This window comes from Corvus kubaryi, unplaced genomic scaffold (assembly GCF_017639235.1).
Source record: "Corvus kubaryi isolate FWS band 111438036 unplaced genomic scaffold, C.kubaryi_AGA036_p1.0 split1-131, whole genome shotgun sequence".
NCBI lineage: Eukaryota > Metazoa > Chordata > Aves > Passeriformes > Corvidae > Corvus > Corvus kubaryi.
In genome coordinates, this window is record NW_024582073.1 from 6,686,566 (window position 1) to 6,706,885 (window position 20,320).

A 20,320-nucleotide genomic window follows, 5' to 3' on the forward strand; every position below is an offset into this window, starting at 1 on the left:
AGTTTGTTCTTTTAATTAACTTGTATGTAAGTGAATCAAGGGAAACATTTTCTGTTATTTAAGACAGTGTTGAAAGCATATCTGGTAAGTTAGAGAATGAGACCAGAAAGCCATGAATGTCATGTAATTTGATTTTCTATGTGTCAGAAGCAGACAACTGGAAACATTATTCACTTTTCCCATGTTTATCAAAAGCTTGAAATCATTGATTAATAACACACCTTTTATTTCTGAATGCATCCTTTTAAGTATTTTGTTCTTTAAAGAGCTAAAGGATTTCCTTGTGTTTATAAAATTAGTGTGCTTATTTGTACCTGTTTGTCTACTGTATTTATGTGTACATTTAATGTCAGATTTATAAAATTAATCGAACTTAGTTTATTCAGTGTGTTGAAAATAGGAGGGATTTAAAGGGAAGGTGAAATGTGCTGCTTTTTCTGTGATCCCATGGATGCTGCTGTATCCATAGGTACGAGGCTTCTTGCAATAGCACCAATGTGTGTGGATGTAGTCAGTGGTGAACCCTGCTGTGGCTCAGTTCTTACACAACTCATCGATGAATTAAGAGCTAATATGATGACTCTTTTTGGTGACAATGTGATTGGATTACCTATACATTTCCCTCTTTCTGTCTTTTTTTCTTTCTTTCTCAAACAGGGATCACCACGGTGCTGACCATGACAACACTGAGTACAATTGCTAGGAAGTCACTCCCAAAGGTTTCCTATGTGACAGCAATGGACCTTTTTGTTTCAGTTTGCTTTATTTTTGTGTTTGCTGCCTTGATGGAATATGGCACCTTGCATTACTTTACCAGCAACAGAAAAGGGGACAAAGGAAAAGAAAAGAAGGCAAAATCTAAGCCATCAGTAAGTTTAGTCAAACAAGAAAAAAAAGCAATACAGAGGGATTTTTATTGTAGCATTCATTTTGAGAGACTGCTTCTTAAGTAGAAAAGCTAATGTTCAAAGATAATTAACACTAATATTTATTTTGTCATTTTTTTACAGTTGGAGGCTTGTACTAATTTTGTGTAAATATGACTAATGAGTAAAGGGTTTAGATGATTTCACTTATGTGAATGGGAACACATGAACCTAAGGTGGAGAGTGGTTTGATATAATATTCCATGCCCTTAGTGCTTCTAGAACTGCCCATGAATTGTGTGCCCACGGAGATGGTTCTGTCTGGGCACAGTGCTTCTGAAAACAGCACCTGGCAGAGAACCACAGCCCAGACGGTAGCAGTAAAGATAATGTAGGTATGAGGATTCCTTTGGATCTGCATAACCTAGTTTGAGTCTTACAAAGCTTTGCAAAGGAAAAAATGCTTATTATTGGCCAGTATTCTGAATCCCCTCCACTACAGAAATTCTACCTAAATTGACTTCCATGTTGTTTTCTGGTTAAATGAACCTTCTGCTTTTACAAGTTGATGCTTTTATGGTAAATTTTCAGATATCTCAGGATCTGGTATTATTCAATTTTAAGGAGCTTTCTGTTTGTGTAGTAAGAATACTCTAATTTCCAAAGAATTTATTGTTGGAAGTCAGTACAAATATTTAAAGGTCGTCTTTAAAGTAAGAAAACACTGGAGAGAATAAGAGGAAGGACAATGTTATAAAGCCCCTTTCCAAATCATTTCATCAAAGGATGCAGGAGCATACCTGAACCATAATACCAGTTGCCTTTTCTGGATGAAGGCTGAATACCAGCTCTGTATGGGGTGAAACAGAAATTGATACGAAATTACAGAAGTAGTTGCAGATATGGAAGTGCAGAAATCCTGTTATGAACCATACCGTTCTGCAACTCATGTCAGCAAGAGCTGGGGCACCCATTCTGAGCAGCACTTCTCTGGGAGTGTGTCTTACAGGGGCACTGCAAGTCTGCTGGTGCTTGATGGCAGGGAAATGAGAGCCTTTATGATTCACTTGGTGAGCTGTTCCAAGTGGACCAGCTGTGTTTTTAGGACAAGGCTAGTGATGAAGGGTTAATGCTTCACTGTGCTGGTCAGACATCACTCTGATCCTCAGGGAATCCAGCACAGCCAGAAAAACAGAAAAATGGAAACCTTAAATCTGCTTCCTTCTAGTGGTAGAAACAAATGTGGGCATAAGAGAAGGGGCAGAATGCAGGGTTTGGCAAGGGCCACAGCTGAGTTACGAGGGTGAAAGGTAACAGAGGCTGCAGAATGTGGGGGTGTCCCAGTGTCAGCACAGCAGATTCAATTTCAGGTTGCTGCTGCAAAGAGGTCTCAATGACAGTGAGCAGGGAGCTGAGTAGGTCTGCTGTTGGCATGCACAACGCACAGAGGATGAAGATAGCAGGAAGTACTGCTTTATTCAAACCAGGGAGATATTAAAGATCAGCTGCTGACAAATCAAAAGACACTGACGTACTTTGCAAGTATGCTCTATTGAATGAAATAATGACAGTTTCCAGAGTCTGTTCACGCATCAGCCATGTGTGCAATAATCTGCCAAGTGCTTTGAAATTTTCAGTGCATGTGAAAATTTAAAATGTAGAATAATAATGAGATAGAAACTATGAAACTTACCAAATAAATAGCTGGAATTTGCATTAAGATTAAAATTAGCAATATAATACTAAAAACACTGTTCAGTTGTGTTTTACTGGGTTCTTAAACAATGCTTTTTATTTCTAAGACGTTGAAAAAAGGAATCTTTTTGCGCAGAGTTCTTTAAACATGTTATGGCTTTAAGACCATACAAGATAAAGAGATTACACTAAAAAAAGGGAGAATTAAATTTAATATACTTAGATGCAAAGATTCTAATTTGATAAATAGGAGTTATTCTGGTGATGTTTATAGAAAGCCATGACTTTTCTTGCTCCAAATAAATAAAGAAGGCATCTAATTAGTTAATGGGAAGTCATACCATTACAAACCCTTTTTTCTTTTTTATTTCCTTTTCTTTTTCCCCCTTTATTTTTGTCAAAGTCTTCTATTCTTTTTGCCTTGTAGTTACAGATATGTAACTCAAAACACCAATTTAATTTTAAAAGTCAGTTTAATTCCTTCTGAAAACTTCTCATTTACAAGTGATTTTTTCCTTGGGAAACTTGCCTTACATAGATCATCTATTTCTACTGCAAAATGCAATAATGGTTACTACTCCAGGAACTGATGCCAAAAAGGCACAATAAATGATCTTGTAAAAAAATTGTGAGATTTTACAGATGATTACAGCAGTTTTATCTTAGAAAATATGTGCTGGCATCATTCAAGAAAGATAGTATGAATTGGCTTATGTAAATCCACATTAGAATGGATAATGAGTTTGGGCAGGAAAGATTAAACTTAATTAGTTGAGGCCCTTGTTCTGATCATCATTTCACCTGAAATGAATGTATCACCTGTGCCATGATCTCCATAGACAATGGCTTTCTTTTGTGCTTGTATTAGTGTTACTGCAGAATAATTGGGGTTTGATCCTATCAGAGTGTATTATAAATGCTTCTCACAATACATGGAGTTTTATCTACAATGTCCCTATGCATGTCCATAAAAAATCAGCATGTACTTCTATATCTACATGTTGTGGGTGTTTTGTTGATTTGATTTCGGTTTTTTTCAAGTTTCTGCCAATTTATATAAAGGCGTTTTCTTGTGAGGTGTTGGTCTTTTTTTCCTCTTGTCCCTCACACTTCCTCTTACAAACATTTTATGTGTTTCCTGTAGGTAGTTAAGCCTATAGGATGACTGTGTCTGCCTCTTGCAAGCCACCTCTTTAAACTTAAAATTCAGTAGCCACCTCCAGTCTGTGCTGGTGATGTGAGCAGTGGAAAGCAGTACTGTAAATTTTTCCTCCTCCCATGGTGTTTCCATGTTGGGGGTTTCTGTTTTACCCCACTAGCAGAAACAACTCATGCCTTGAATCTTACATGGGCAAAACCAACAGTGAGAAAATTTTTATAAAGCCAGAGCAGGTGTGAATCAGGAATAAGCATCTTTCCCTAGTTATCTTCAACAGAATAAAGATTTTTTTTAAGTTAAAAAAAAATTGAACTTACTTTTCATGTTTTATAAAAATAAGCCCTCCTTGACATGCCTCATATTAGGATAGAAGTGTGTAACTCCTGTTTCTTAGTATTGTCAGTATTTTATCATAGCTGAAAAGAATAATGAGGTCCTTTAGGATGATAATTAGCTCCCCAGGTCATCACGTATAATAAGTTTTGAAACAGCAGTTTGTGTGAAACTTTCTCTGATAAAGACACTTATTAAATAAAGCTATTTGAAAACATGGTGGATACTGCAGTGCATTAACACCATCCCTTGGGATAGTGGGTAAAATGCCCCTGCAGCGAAAGAATGTCACCTTAGCAATGTATAGAGATCTGTGTACTGGCCAAAGTAATTCCCAGGAAGTGGGACAACAGGACTCTAAAGCATAACAAGAAGCTAAATGATGGCTTCCCAGTTTTCATTTTTTTTTCATGTGTTTTCATGCCTACATGTTAAGAGAACTTATTCTTTACACTTAAATATCTAGTTAAATTTTTCACTGCTTCCTTTCCTGCTGTTTTAATTCCTTACGTGGCAGAATATGAAGAATGTAGGAAAGAGAGAACACAATGTTAGAGTAGTGTTAATGTAACCCTTCTCTTTGGTCTGAAGACTTTGGAAGAGATGCCAAAGGTAGGGTGGGGTGGGGCAAGTTGGAAGAGGATTACGGAGTAATTTAAAATGACCGTGAGACTTAGAAAGAGAAGAAAAAGGACAGATGAAGAGAGAGAATGTCTTTTGAAACATTCAGGAAACAAGGGTGATGCATATAAAACTGTGGAGAAACAAAGAAATAAAAGGGGGAAAGGTGGTTTGTGTTAGTGTAAGTAAAAGGAAGATGAAAAGGCAAAAGTCACAAGTAAGAGAATAGCAAACACTATATATAGTAACTGGCAATAAGCCACCTAGATTTTTTCACTGAGAATTTTAACATATATTACACTGAGTTTTTATCAGATACAAGAGGTTTGTTATGCCCACAGAAAGTGAAAGTAAGAATTAAGAGCTGAATTAATCAGTGACTTGAGTGGCATTCTCCTAAGGACTCATGTCTTGAATTCTAAAAAGGGTCTATATTGCTTAGGGATTTAACATCTGAGGGGATGGCGTAGCTGGCCCTTATGAGTCTCACCAGTGATGCTGTGCTAATCCCATTAGCTTTTTTATTTTTGTGAAAATGTAGCTTCCAGAAACTCATCCAGTCTCATTCTAAAGACTCCAAATGATAGGAGGACCATCATTCCTTTGTTAGTGATGATTATAGCGTGCTTGTGGACTTGGTTGTGACCCATTTGTCAAGGAGTGACTGACTTCAAAATGTTTGTCTGTGTTGTGTAGATGGGATCAGCTAACCCTGTCTGTGTAACTAATTATCTACTATTCCCAAATCCCAGTACAACCCAGTTTTCACTGTGGCAGGTGAAAGTCATTCATGATCTTTGCCTGCATGCACTAATTATACACAGCAGTTCATAATTTGCTAAGCTCCAGAAACTGTTTTCTTTAATATTAGAATTTCTGTATATTGTAGTGAAGGTGATGATATTGCCAGGGAAAGCCTATGGAATTATTTAATGTGAGGATAAAAACACACAAAACTCTATTTCCCTTTTTTTTTTCCTTAAGAAACCACCTGCAATTGCTGTTCGACCTGGATCAACACTAATTCCAATTAATAACATTAATCATCTCCCTGAACGTGATGATGATTATGGATATGAGTGCCTAGAAGGAAAAGACTGTGCTAGTTTCTTTTGTTGTTTTGAAGACTGCCGCACAGGATCTTGGCGAGAAGGAAGAATACACATCCGTATAGCAAAAATTGACTCCTATTCTCGAATCTTCTTTCCAACTGCGTTTGCACTGTTCAATCTTGTTTACTGGATTGGCTATCTTTATCTGTAAATTCAGAGGTTTGACAAACTCAGAAAAAAAGTACTAATTGAATAGTCATTAATACTTTTAACTGAGCAAAGGTTAGAGCTGGTCCAAAATGACTCAAATTGTTTGTATGCTTTAAAAATTTGAAACAATGAGAGGAAATATGATGAGGTAGTCTCCCTCTTGTGATCAACTGTAGAACTGATACTGGTATTTTGAAGAGAAAATTTTAAAAGATCCTTAAGATTTATCACAGATACATACACTTTTTTCCAGCTCTAAGAAAATGCAGAGTCAAGAGGCTATGTTATTCAACTGGACCGTCCTGCATAAGCTTTTGATTTTAATCCTAAATGATAATGCAGAAGGATTTTGTAGCATCTCTTACACCTTTACAAAGAAAGCCTTAATAAAATGGGATTAGTTACTCTCATCATCCATTTCATCCATAAGGTGATGATTTTATTAATCCCTAATTTTAAAAAGTTGAAATGTTACATTTCTCTTTTCAATTAGCCATTTGTTCTCTGCAGTATGTTAAAAAGTGTGATTAGGTCATAATTAATCAATTCAGATTTATACAGTATGCAGATATTAGAGCAGCAAGGAATGGATATATCGAAACACCCAAGGATAATTCTGAGCTTGTCTTATCCTGACCATGGATACAGACTTTTGGCTTTCAATCTTAGATTACTTTTATATCTGTGCTCCATTTCCTGTTACTTCATTGTTGTGAGTTCTCCGAAGCTGTCCAAGAGGTCTACAACTTTCAGAAATTCTTATCCAGCTGCCGTTGCTTGCTAATTTCATGGAAAACTGACTGGTGTTGGCTGAGATTCTGGCTATTAAGAATAATGATCTTCACATACTCAGTGTCGGAGAAAAAGTCATAACCCTACATTTGGAAGAATTTGTATTAACAGAATTTGGAAGGCCTGTAATAGTGCCTGTAACAGTCATTGTACTCAGTCACTGTGTTAAATATCCAGTCATGCGAGTGCAGTGTGTGATCTTGTCCACTTTGCATACAGTATGGTTTTGTAGATTCGCTTTGTTACTGCACATGTTGCTCACTGAGCCAGAGCCAAGTGGTATCAATGGACTGAACGTGTGGTATGGATTGCTGGGTAATTACCTTCTTGATATTTGTCTGTTTCTAATGGAAAAGACATGTTATGGAGGGGGAGTTAAAATAATCCTTATACATTGCAGAACCTTCTCCAAAATGGGATACATCCCCCCAAAATCATAGGACCAGTTCTCCATTCTTTCTGTGGTGAGAGCTTTGGTAGAAATCCTTCAGTAGTTGCCTTTCTGGACTGACTTCTTGGTGTTGACTATGGCTGGCTGGCAGCATTTGGTGTCTCATTTCTATTTCTAAATCCATTGTCTTCATTATGGAAAAGTGCAGTCTTTCCTCCTTTCTTGAAAAGAAACTGGTCTCAAGTGAGCTTGCAAAAATCACTGTAAAATTAAGATATGCATTAAGTAAAAGTCAGCATTACACAGAAGACCTTACAGATCTTTAAAGAGGATTAATGGGATTAGCGTTTGGCTGTAGGTAAGGATGTTCAGTACTAAAGATAAAGACATGATTAATAGCTAAGAATAGAAAATGTTACATGAAGGCCCTCCCCCCCAATATTTCTGTTGAATACGCTCCCTTCTCTAAATTTCTCAGAAAGGATTACTGTATTTATAGTCTAGTTGGTAGCAGGCATAGTAAGATATGATATGCAATACACATTTCAGAGGAAATGTTACTCCAGTGTTCAGTCCCAAAGTTTAATAGAGAATGTGAGATTATGTGCAGTTGGACCAGAAGGAAGAAGATCCAGTTTTAATGAAAACTTTATTTCAATATTTTGCTGATGAAATATAGGAGTGGTTGAGAGAATCTGAAAGCTCAGATGATGAGGATGACTGACCTTATTTGTGGTATGACCTTTCTGACTACCAAGCTCTTCTGACTGTTAGACTGAGCGTAGAAGTGTGGTATCATTAACAACACTGACTGCTATAATTTATTGGTTTTTTAGAGTCTTATTTTCAGAAAATGTTCAGTCCAATAGAAACATGTCAGTTTAAATTCCATAATGTAGGTTGGTGCTTTTTGACAGCATGCTGAACGCATTCCTCTGTAGGAGGGATGAAGATGGCTTCAGCAAACAGTATGTTGGATATGTGCTTGGAAAGCAGTCAGCTTGCTGTACAATGCAAGGCCCAGATTTAGTGAGTCCCTGAGTTTCATTAATTCACCTTTAAACAGAAAAAAAACCTTAAAAGAACTCGGTACTTTACAAGAGGAAATACAAATTTCACAGCCTGCTCTCCTCTGGCTCATCTAGTTAGCTTTTTCTATTCATGTGGTTGTCAGTTGCCAATCAGCCTCCAGTGACTGAATGGGAGAACAGAAAACATTCAGAATTGGCAAGGGATGGATAAGAAGTCTTTAATCTCTAATGTCTATGGAACAATGTAATGGAGTATTAAACCTATTGAATGTTATGGCTGTTTGGCTTATGGATACATGCTTCTCTCTGTTGACAAACTTTTCTGTGTACTTCATTTGTTTCTGATGAAATAATTTTAGTTTCTCATAGTACTGTGAATGCAAATAGGAATGAGAATGCAGTGACCTGTAACATGGCATGTAATAAATGTGTTATTTTAGTCCTATGTATTTTCTTTCTAATCTGCATGTAAACACTTGAATTCAAGAAATCTAAGTGATACTTTAAAAAAATGGCAAGAAACATACAGTATAAATAATTGGTTAGAAGCTGCAATCATTTTTCAAACTTACCAGGCTAAAAGTTGGTTTCCTCTTAGCTGGGATCACATTTTTTGGGAGTCATATTATTCTGATCATCATTGCATAAGCACACACTTAAACTTATTCCTAATTAGTACTGTTATTAGACCAAAATTCAGAAAAGCAAGTGCTTATGTACTGTCGTAAAGAGTGATGCTATCATGAATTGATGCCATTAACATATGCTTAATTTGCACTAATTTCAATAATGAGTGTTCAGTAGCTCAAATAATTGAACATTAAGGGTGTGAGCCAGAGCCTTTTCAATAAGAGATTTTCCTCATCTAAAGAGAGGGACATAAGAGGAAAAATTGCCATAAAGGCAGAGAGTGAAAAAATTCTGGGAAAACTGTTTTATACTGCACCTATCTTTGTCATGTCTTGAAATGTATTTTTCAAAAAAGAGACTTTTCCTTGATATTTCTGTATTGGTGTTTACTACTTGTCTGTTTTTGTGGCGAGTACAGGTCAGTGTGTTATTTTTCGGTAAGGTTCTGTCTATGATTGTACCTCACCGATCTTCAGTGCATGTCTTCCGTGTCTGAATGAATCTGTTTTATGTAGTGGCAGTGCAACCAAAGCATGAACTCTGGGTAACGTATTTTATATTCACATGTTGATGTGCTTCAAAGACTTTAACCTTATCCAGTTTTCTGGCATTCAGAGATGTAGGATTGTGTAAGACTTTGAAGGAGAATCACCTCCAACAGTATTTTTATAACTTTCTGTTGTTTATTTGGTATGGTAGTAAAACATTTGTTTAAAATTGATATATGAACTGTGCTTTGTAATTTGTGAATGCCTTACAAATGAAAGTGAACAGGAGGAGTCTGGATTTAAATATCTATCTGCTTAAAGTAAGATATGTTTCATTTAGTTGTATCAGTCAACATTTCTGTCTACTGTTTCCAAATAGCTGAGAACTAGTGCAAATACATTTTTTGTTAGTATAATTATTTTTTTAGAATTCATTGTAGTTTCTCTCAGTTATACCTTAAATGTGATCTTTCATATTTGCGAAATAATACTGTATTTTCTAGTCATTACAATAGATAGAGACGATAGAAACTAATGTAGGATTCCACAGCTGAAAAATACAAAGCCAGGAATCAGAAAGAATTACTGTACTTCTGTTCTTGAAAAAGCTCAGTGAGTGTCCACATGCCCTGATGAATGTGCTGGGGGGGGGGAGACTGACTCACAGGGAGAGGCAGAATAGTCTCCGGGCTGTATTGGTTCCTGCCATGGATTTGCTACACAAGTGGTTCAAATGGAGGAAAGGAATATATCTGTCCTTCCTTTTTCAGTGATCTCGTTTCTATTTCATTTCTATCAGCAACAGCAGTTCTAATGCTCTGTTGCCAGATGAAACAAAACCTGAAAAGTTATCTTCATTTTAATCTTAGTTAATATTTCAACCAGATGGGTGGGATCATCTGACTGAACACACAAGACTATGACCAAGTTTTGCTCCAAGATAGGTGGTGGGAGTTTGCAGCTGGAGGCCGAAGGATTGCTTCTTGTGATGGGCATTTTTCATTCAGTTGAGAATCTGCACTGAAAACTGGTGGGAGGAAAGGGAAACAATGGTATGAGGGAAAGATTGATGGTGGCAGTGATCCCAGAATCATGTTTCATGGATCTGAGTGACTTATATTTAGTTCATAGGTTTCTCACTGGTATTTGTGATAATGATCTTGATTTCCCTGCAACATAATTAAATATTTTTGATGCTTTAAATAAAAAGGAAAATATTGTGTATTTCCTATACATGAACTACAGACTGAATGAGCGATAGAAAGCTACCTTGAGTGAAAATTCTGGTGAAATGTCAGACAGAAAAACAGAGATCAGGTTAAATCAGAAAAAGTTTCTTTTTTTAAAATCTCCATTTATTATTAATGATAAAACCATTTTTAAAATTACTGTGTATTAATTAGCGCAATAGACACTGGGAAAGGCCTAGTACCCAGGTGCCTACACTGCTGTTAGACCCCTCAAGGGATAACACATTTGGGAATAGAAACCTGACTCAGACTGTATTCAGTTATCATCCCCTACTTCCATCAGGAAGTGAGAAAGATGAATTGTGATCATGCCAGACATGAACTAGGATAGCTGGGGTACTCCAAGGAGGTTGGTTTCTGGTTAAAAGGAAGGGTGATTTCTGCCTGAGACTGTAATTTGAAATACGCTTCTCTTCAGAAGAGGGATCTGTGCTGTGACATCCACAATGATGGAAAAACATCCCTGCATTTTTATCTTTCATCCCTGCATGTTTATCTTTACACAAGAGCAGTTTCACTGAATTGACTGTCCTGCTATGAGGCACCAAGGTATTCCCTGTGTGGTATAGAAGAGTTTTGGTGGCAGTCCTGGGTAAGATGTTTAAATCTTGTCACAGGGATCAGTATTGTGGTTCCTGAGTTGTCTTCTGGATGTTATGATGCTAGTGAAAAGTCAGTAAATAATAAAATTTTGATTTTACTTACTAGTAAAGTTAACTGAGAATGCCGAAGAGTTAATGAGGACTTCAGAGGAAATCTCAGATGGTCCTTGGAGACAGGAGATTGGCTAAAACTGAAGCAGACCAAAGGATATAGCCTTTTTACCATAGATGGGTCCTGTTCACTAGTAATATATTGATTCTGAAAAAAGTGTAAAAGCCTCATGGTATTTTAAGGGGGAAAAAAATCTGTAAAACTCTTTATTCCCCTTCTCAGTGACAAATCTTGCTTTGCCTGCAGATTTTGCTTACAGTACATCAACCTGACTTAAGCTGTGGGAGGAGAGGCATGGGGGACATAAGACAGAAGACCTGTAACTGTTCTACCTTGTTCTTCCTCAGTTCCTTCTCTTAGTCAAGAAAGGAGGTTCGGAAGAGTAGCTGTATGGCATGCGTAAATGACGACAATTTTGCTACTGACAACAGGGCCTGAGTCCCACTGATAGGATCAAGAGGGATGAGACTGCTCAGAGTGATTTACCAAGATATGAATATCGATCTAATATCGATATCCAACTGAGACGGACAAAAGCTCTCTAACAGTTTAGAGTTAGAAAGTGCATGTTTTATTTGGCGCCAGGCACTGCGTGGGATAGCTCCCTAAGACGCAGGGCCCCGATTCAAGAAAACACAAAGCTTTTTATTTACAAAAATTATGAATATCCAAAATCCAAATGTATGTTCATAACATTAACACCTCTCATTCTCCGCTTCGTATGGAAATGAGCTTAAGTGTCATTAAGCATGTGTAGTGTGTGTTCTGAATTGAGTCGGTGGTCTCGAATTGGGTCGGTGGTCCCAGATAGATGAAGTAAGCACATCTCCCTCATTTTGACCTTTTTCGCCTTTCTGAACTTTAACAATCCTAGTTACTTTAGTGACCTCTAAATTTCCTCTTGTGTGACTTTTGAATAGGTTCCCACAGAGGGAGGAAATTGGTAATTGTCCTTGTTCCCTAGACCAACTTATCAATGTTTCTGTCCTTCATTCTAAGCGCAGCTAAGCAAACATACAAATGACAGATCATCAATTGTTTAGTAATCAATTACTAACATCTTGAAAACCATTTCAGGTCCAGCTCTCTTAACTATTTTAATTAACTCTAGCTGGGCCCAAATTCCTTCCTATTCTAACTAATTTCAACACAGCTAGCCTATAACTAAAATCTTTGTTTCTTTAAAATCTATGTTTCAACAATAATAAGGCTTCTCTTTTGTAATTCTTTGTAGTAGCTACTTTTCCATACAACACTGCAGGCCTACCTGAGACTCAAAATATTTTTCAGGTTGGAAGTAATTCTTTTGTGTGTTTGCTGGCTTCACACAATGTCTTTGTCCTCAGGTTTTGAGCCTTGCTGAATTCTAAAGGAAAGTTTTCCTCTTGAAGTTTCCCTGTCCAGACATTGCAGGTAGGAGATGTCTTCCTGCCAAACATTGGAAAAGTGATTTTCAGTTGATCCTGGTGAGGAGACAGACTGGCTCTCTAGGGTGGCATTAGGATTCCTATGTCACTTAGACCTGAGAAGGTTGAAGGCTGTTACAAGCAGTGACCAGTACTGCCTCCACAGAGGATATATTACTTTTGCCAATTTGATATTTAAAAACAAAATTCAAAACTGTTACTGTTGGTGGGAAATGAGGATGAGTCATCATTTTACTACAGATATATATTTCCTCTTGAATTGTTTTTCTTCTTAGGAAGACTGTATAGAGGAGTCTTGTGAAATATTCAGAAAACAGGTGCTGATCATTTTAAACAGTAAAGTCACGTTAGTCCATCTGCCCAATGATGGCCTAAGAGCAGTAGAAATGAAAGCACTTGCCCTATAGCTCAGATTTTCCAAGAAAGATAAATGTGGAAATTTACATATTCATAGGCCCAATATTTATATACATTCTGTGTTCACACTTCAGTCACTGAAAAAAAAATAATGTTTTTTTCATCTTCACAGTATCTTTTGTATTCCCCACAGTTATCCACTGTGAACACTTGTATTTTTGTCTGAACGTGAAGGGTTGTGTTATGATACCTTTAATTACAGTTTAAATTTCTATCGAGTATACTTCAAAATCTGGTAATCTCATGGTGATTCCTATATTAAAAATATATATAATATATTTTCTTATTTGCCATTTCAGTTAAGCAAATAACACTGCTATAATTTATATTCCCCTCCATTTAAGTTTTATAAACGATTGCAATTTATGGTCTAAACCCTAAATTTACAGAAATATCTTTGAAAAATAACACTTGTTGATTTATGGTGTGTCTCAGTATTTATTATATTGAGGGTCCAGTATTCAAATTCTTAATCCAAAGCTCTGTTTTGGCATCTATAGTTCACATGATGTTTCAGTTGCTCAGACTTTGTGCCTTACTAGTGCATCCTTGTTTTTCATTCATTATTTAAAAAAAAATGCTGATATTTTAAACTATGTGAATATTTATGCTATGGACAATGTTGCAATATTATGCATCAGTGTTCCTTTTAAAGTTATTTATTAATGCCCTTGTGGATAACTTACTGCAAGAAATATGGAACATAAGTGTTGTAACTCTCTGTGCTGTTTCTATGGTATATATAAAAAAGACATGATATCAAAGCAAATTTATTCTTCCATTTCAGTTTTCCTTCCAGAAACCTCCTCAGTTGGGTTGTTATTATTATTATTATTATTATTATTATGCTCATATTTACAGTTCTACTTAGTTATTTGGTACTTTTCCAATAGCCTTGGAATGTACTCATGCATTATTATATTAAATTACCTGGAAACGTCAAGGTATCCTCACAGTCTTTTAATGTGATTAAGCCATGACGTCTTCAGCCTCTCTTAAAATGCCATAATCTTTGTGTGCAATACCAAAACTAAAGCATTTTAAGTTATTAAATTGAGTTTTACTTGCTTCTCAATTTTAAAAAGTCTGTCTGCTGGGTTATAATGAAACACTAATATAATAATTTTTATATTTGACAACATTATTAATTAGCATGGCTGAAGCAGAAGACTTCAGAGATGATAAACAGATGATGCTCTTGGCTAAATCCTATTTACAGCTACAACTTTATGGGTGTTATAGAAAATAAAATGACAATGGCAACAACATTATCTATCTGTCTGTCTATCTATCTATCTATCTATCTATCTGTCTATCTATCTGTCTATCTATCTGTCTATGGCCTGGAAAGCAAGATATGAGAACTTACACATCAGTTCCTGATTGTCATTTTAACAAGCTTCCTCCTGCCAATAAAATTTATGTTCTAAATAAGGTCCTGAAAAAGCCCGTTTAGATTTGCACATTTAGAATGTAGGCGTGGTTCAGAAGTTTAAAATAATTATGGTTTCGTATGATGGGTCTTACAGATTAGTTTTTAATTGTACTCCTTTTACTGAAAAATAAAGAGAGAAGAGATAGGCAATGATATTGCTAAAGGTAAATATGAAAATACCCTCTATGTGGAAAGTAGATTTTCTATATATCTGTAGGTAGCAAATTTCTTCACTGCATTCACAGAGTAGATGGATTCTGCTCCATTTTCAGAACTCTCTTGGTACCATGGTAAAAGATTGACTCAGAGTTTTGCAATTTATAGTATACCTTTAGTTTTTGGATGCCTCATTTTCTGATGTGCAGTTTTGGACATGAAAGAAAAAAAATCTGCTTTTCAGAAGTTTAGCCCTTTTTAAAAATTACCCCTTGAGCATTCAGTTTCAAGTACTTCAAAAATTAGTAACTAGGCATCACTGAGTGTTTTAAATAAATTAGATTGCTATAGAATGGTGCAGAAAGTTCAAATATGGTTCAAGGCTAGAGTTTTGTAGCCTTTGGGGGGGATTTTTTTTCTTTTTTTTTTTTAGTTTTCTTGATATCTGGAGATGTGAAAGCAAAGAGAGGGATTTTATCCTATGGTTGCTTGGTTTTGTTTCGTTTTGAGCAGCATAGCTCATGAAGAGTAGTACATCAGCTGCTAAAAGCTGATTTTATTGAAATGCACATGAAACTGAGACTGATAACTAGAATACTAGTAACAGGCTCAGAAGGGAGATGCTTGAGGCCCTTATTATCAAAAGGGGCTTGGTGGCACAAGGCATCGGAAACAGAAATCTTGAAGTAAGGTTATGAGAAAGAGTTGGATTATAAGGACCTCTAGAGAAAAAAATCTCAGAAAGCTTTTGCCAGAAGACTAACAAGTTTGAAGGATAAGTTTTACAGTTCATAACACTACCGTGAATGTTAATGTCTATTGAATTTTCATATAAATGTTGCACTAGTCCTTGTGCATTGAAAGGAAATGTGCTTGCACCCTGGTGCATGGTTCATACCGATGTTACTGAGATGTAATCTGTAATCTTCTAAGTGTAAAACTCTGAAAGCCATAGTCTTAAAAAAAAATGAATACCCCACCATTGAATAATGTGTTCTGTGCAAAATGAATAGATAGATGTTTGTGCTCTGATGTCTCTTAAATTGATAAGAATCAAGAGAGTTTCAACACTGAATTTTGTAAAGCAGTTGTAGTGCATTGTTTTTACTGTATCTGCTGTGAAGTTGATTAGTTACACTGTGAAAAAATAAATAGTGCCTGGCTACTTACTTTCTTATGTTAATTATTTTCTGTATGCAGTACATTTTTTTCTCTTTAAGACAATGATGATAATGGTCATTCTGGTGAAAATAGTTTTATACACTGCTCTGATATACAGCAGTCCTTTTTTTGCTTTAAATTTTTTCCTTCCCCTCCTTCCTTTTCCCTCCTCTTTCCTTCCTTGGATAATAATGTAAAAACAACACCAGTCGCGCCATCGGAATAAATCTCTGAAGCTAAAATTCCACTTTTACCAGACTTTTTTTTGGGACCACTTTTATAGCTAATAAGTATGTCCTGCTTGTCAAGAGGAGGGGTCCTCCTCTCCCCCACACCACTTTCACTTCCGACAGCACTGGTGCTTGGCTAATACCACTCTCTTTCCCCTTCCAGAATCCCTCATGGCCATGATGTGTGGCTCCCTCTCCTTTGTCCTGTCATTTCAAGGAAAGTTGTAATGTTCTATTAGATGTGCTTCAGGTCAAGGAGCAGGGCTCATGCTGAAGCACATATCCTGGGGAAAACCACTCATTATTTTCCTCAAATACATTCTGTTCTCTGGCCTTACCATCCCACCAGAGGATCTGCCTGTAAGTGTCATCTTCCTCATGTAGTTGGTTGCAGAAAATGTTTTTAATGTGTTCTAAACTGACTGTGGAAAGGTGATGAAAGAGGGATTCAGTCAACGTAAAAGCCCTGGGAAAGGGGTCAGAGATGTTTCTGGTAGTTCTGGAAAATGCCACAGATTTCTGCAGCCTCTTAAAAATCCTTTTCAGATAACATTTAGGGATCCCAGCACTACCTACATTCCCTTTAACATTGTATGTTCTTTTTTCCCTGGTAACTACCTCTGATATTATGTCTTGACAGCTGTTACTTAGCTTATTGATATCTTTTTCTTTCAGATTGTTGATGCCCTGTCCATGGTACATACAGTAAATAGAACTGTGGTATTTCATAACACCAAACCTCTGAGTATAAAAGGTTTTCAATGGCTTTTTAGGTCAAAAGAGTCAAACCTCTAGCTTCCACAGTACTGTTGATGACTGAAGGAATTGGGCAAAGCCTTTTTGTACAGACTTCAAAGTAAAATCTGTCATCTGTATTTTTAAGATAAACATTTTACATTATTATTGTCAATAGGGTGAATTTCAGCTATACATGCCTGTAAGGAGCTAAAAATGACTTAATTTCTCATGGACAAGCCAAAGTTTATTATTTTCTACCAAATTGAGACTACTATGACTTGAAGTGACACAAGCCTTGCTGACTGAAATTACTGAATATCAGTGCAGAGCCAGAACAAGGAATTTTTAAGGGTTCCCAACTACTTCATCTTATTATTATCTAAATTTACCTTTTACTTTTTAAGAACAAGTAAACAAATATAATAAATAAATATTTCTTAGTAATATCCAATTTTATTATTTGCTAATAATATCTGCACTAGAAATTGAAGAGGTCTTCTAAAGTGTGTATTAGGAACTCAAAGTGTGTAAATGAAATCTGTGGATATTTAAAAATGCTAGTCAAAAGAAGCGACTGCGACTTTTCAAAGTAGTAAGTAGAGCTCTCTGCATTCCCTCTCATGCCCTAAGGTCTTGCACAGTGGATTTTTGTGGGGGAGTACCCCAGCCCACATGCCCTGAGACTGCCAACAGAGCTTCTCTCGGTAAGGGTGACATTGGTGGTGCTCTCACTTCTCTTTTGGGAAGGAGACTGTGAGCACTGAAGTCGTTCCACACAGGCCAGTGAGCGGCCTGCATATGGTAACAGTTTTCAGACCTGACCAGCTAATATTGGGTACATACTGGCAACTGAACATTTTCATGATGTGGCCAGTCCCTGATGGATTGTGTCAGGTCAGGTGCTACTCTTCTGTTTTCTCATGTGTTCTGTGCCATGAGAAACACTTCAGGTTTCTTCATCCCTTCTTATTTTGAGCATTGGCTACCATCTTCTCATAACTTTCCTCAGGAAATCTCGTTCTCAGTTCTTTTCCTTGCATTATAAATCACTGATGTTTCCTAAACTTTCACTGTCCTGTCCATCATTTTACCCATTTCTGCACCTTTGTTTTCTCATTTTCTGTTATTGCTGGGTTAATTCACACATTCACAGTGAGAATGGTGGAGAGTGAGAGATGATCACTGTGAAAGTGATGCTGGCATAAGAAAGGAGACATTTCCTCACACACCACCAGCAGTCAGACAATGCAGTATATCATCCTCCTGCTGTGTGAAGAGCACCTCAGAGACTTTTGTCTGGTGTAAGTCACCTGATAAGAAGTGGGAAATAAGCAGTAGATCTTTCTTAACACTCTCTTAAGGATGTCATAAAACAAAAAGGACCAAACATCCTTGAGAATGATTTTTGTTTGCATTGTTTGTTACATGGTCCTGGTGTTGAGGTCAGTGGGCTCTCAGCAGCAGAGCCTCCAGAAGTGGCTGGGTTCCAGAATGCTGGGGATTCCTTACGACATGAGTGGATAGATAACCTGGCAGAAGTTCAGATACTTTCCTAAGCTTCCTGCCAGCAGTACCTAAAAGAAAGGGGGCACCAACACATCAGCACTAATCTTATTTCCCTGCTCCTATTATTTTCCATAGAGACCCCTACAAGAAGCACTGGGGGCTCTGCTCAGAGCATGAATCAAAGGTTAGATATAAGCCTTAAGACTTGGAATTTAAAGTTGTTCTTTTCCTATACTGACACTGAATCTGCAAGACTCAAATATTTTCTGTTTTGAGATAAATAATTCTGTGTGTCCCAGTTTCTATCTATAAGATGTCAATAATACTACCCATAAAGCTGTTAAAATTAACACCAAATTAATGAATGCAAAGTACTCAGCTTTTCTTGTAAAGGACTTGTCAGAAAACTAGAACAAATGATATTTTTGAACTTCAGTTCTGAGAAGGAAATACATGCATCTCTTTACTCAGAAGTGTATTGATTAAGCAGATGGGTGATATTTCTGTGCCTGGAACTTTCCTAAGGTAGATAAATCAGTAATTAATGAAGGCAAATCATCAGAATTTAACAATTAGGGTTCCCCTCAGGAAGTAACGAGGAGCAGAGCTATCTGGCTAGTAAATTCTGAATCTGAAAACTCTCTGGAAAGAGGTGTGAAACTAAGAACTCTGATATCTTTCTGTTGTTATGAATGATAATACACAAGAGCAATTTTATCCTGCTTATCTGTTGCCTGTTTTGGGTCTGTTGCCGATAACAAAGCATGTTATCTTAATAATGGGCTTATTTGTAGTTTGTCCTACAGGCAGTATTGGAAGACTCTAAGACCTTCATAGTTGCAGTAAATTAAGGTGTAGTCACAAGTACAGCTCATCACTGCCCGAGGTTTGAATGAGTGGGAAAAAAAAATCTGTCAGCCAATAAATAAAGTTTATAGCAAAGTTTAGTTGCTGTAGTGAGACTGCTGATCTAATTTTATTTAAAAGTTGACAGGACCAGAGTCTCAGTGTAAGGCAGCATTGCTCCTCTGAAATCAATAGAACTGATTTACAGCTGCAGCTGTAGGACCGAAATTATTTTATAACTAATACCTGTATGTTCTGATGTGACTGAGAAGCATCAGCAGTGTATCAGCAGCATCAAAGTATTGGGTTTGGAATTACAGCCTTCTCAGCAAATAGTAAAGTCACAGTGAGATCACATGGTCATAATTAAGACTGTCAATGAGCATCCAGCACTGTTCTCATCAGGAGCTGCTACTTATTCCATTCAGTCAGTTGCACTGAGTACATACATTTCTGGCTTAACAACAGAGTTATCTCTGCTGAGAAATGAGTTTGGTTCCCTATATTTGGAATTTCTACAGCAACATGCAGAAGTGCTTTGAAATATAATTTGCTAAAATATTTTCACCATGCAGCATTTGTTGGGCTAGAGATTTGTTGCTGCCTTCTGATAACCCAGAATGCTTTAAAATTCTAACATAATTATTTAACTAAATGGGAAAATCTTGTTAGAGACAACCTTCACATTTCCCAGCAGCAACAATGAAGATAAATGTGAGTGTGTTATTGCCACAGCATTCCAAAAAACACATTAAGGGAAGTGATACATCAAAGCTGACGTGTCCTACAGACTGCCAGAGATTAGTGGTCAATAACTGGGCAGCAGGGCCAGAAGTGTGCTGGCAGCCATGACTGGTGCCCTTGCTGTCAGAAGCAGTGCCCTGTAACAAAGGCAGCAGTCAGGAACTGGCTAAAGCTTGGAACTTGTGAAGATATTAGAAGTTGTGTTTCTGGACCATTGCTACATACGGTCATGGGTCCCACCTCAAGACAATGTGCTGTTGTGTCCCTTAGAGAAGGACCCCTTTGAGCAGAAGGTGACCCTGGGCACCCACAGAGGCTTCCCCTGCCCTACTCTCCTGAGCAGGTCACTGTTCTCTACTGAATATCCCTGAGTGATCCTTCGGCCCTTTGGGTGAGGCAGTCAGATCTTCTGGGAATCCTGGCCTCTC

The 20,320-nt window shown here is 37.1% G+C and overlaps 1 protein-coding gene across 4 annotated transcripts in view; it reads left to right on the top strand.

Annotated features, from left to right (window-relative positions):
* Positions 1 to 15,836, top strand: part of GABRG1 (gamma-aminobutyric acid type A receptor subunit gamma1) — a 63,074-nt gene extending 47,238 nt beyond the window's left edge. For 3 of the 4 annotated variants that reach the window (XM_042053315.1, XM_042053317.1, XM_042053316.1), the window contains exons 8-9: positions 658 to 869; positions 5,659 to 15,836. In XM_042053315.1, coding sequence (XP_041909249.1) covers positions 658 to 869; positions 5,659 to 5,937 — 491 coding nt within the window. In that variant the 3' untranslated portion in view covers positions 5,938 to 15,836. The remainder of the gene's footprint in view (positions 1 to 657; positions 870 to 5,658) is intronic. The other variant, XM_042053319.1, reaches the window with a different exon arrangement.
* The last annotated feature ends 4,484 nt before the right edge of the window (positions 15,837 to 20,320 follow it).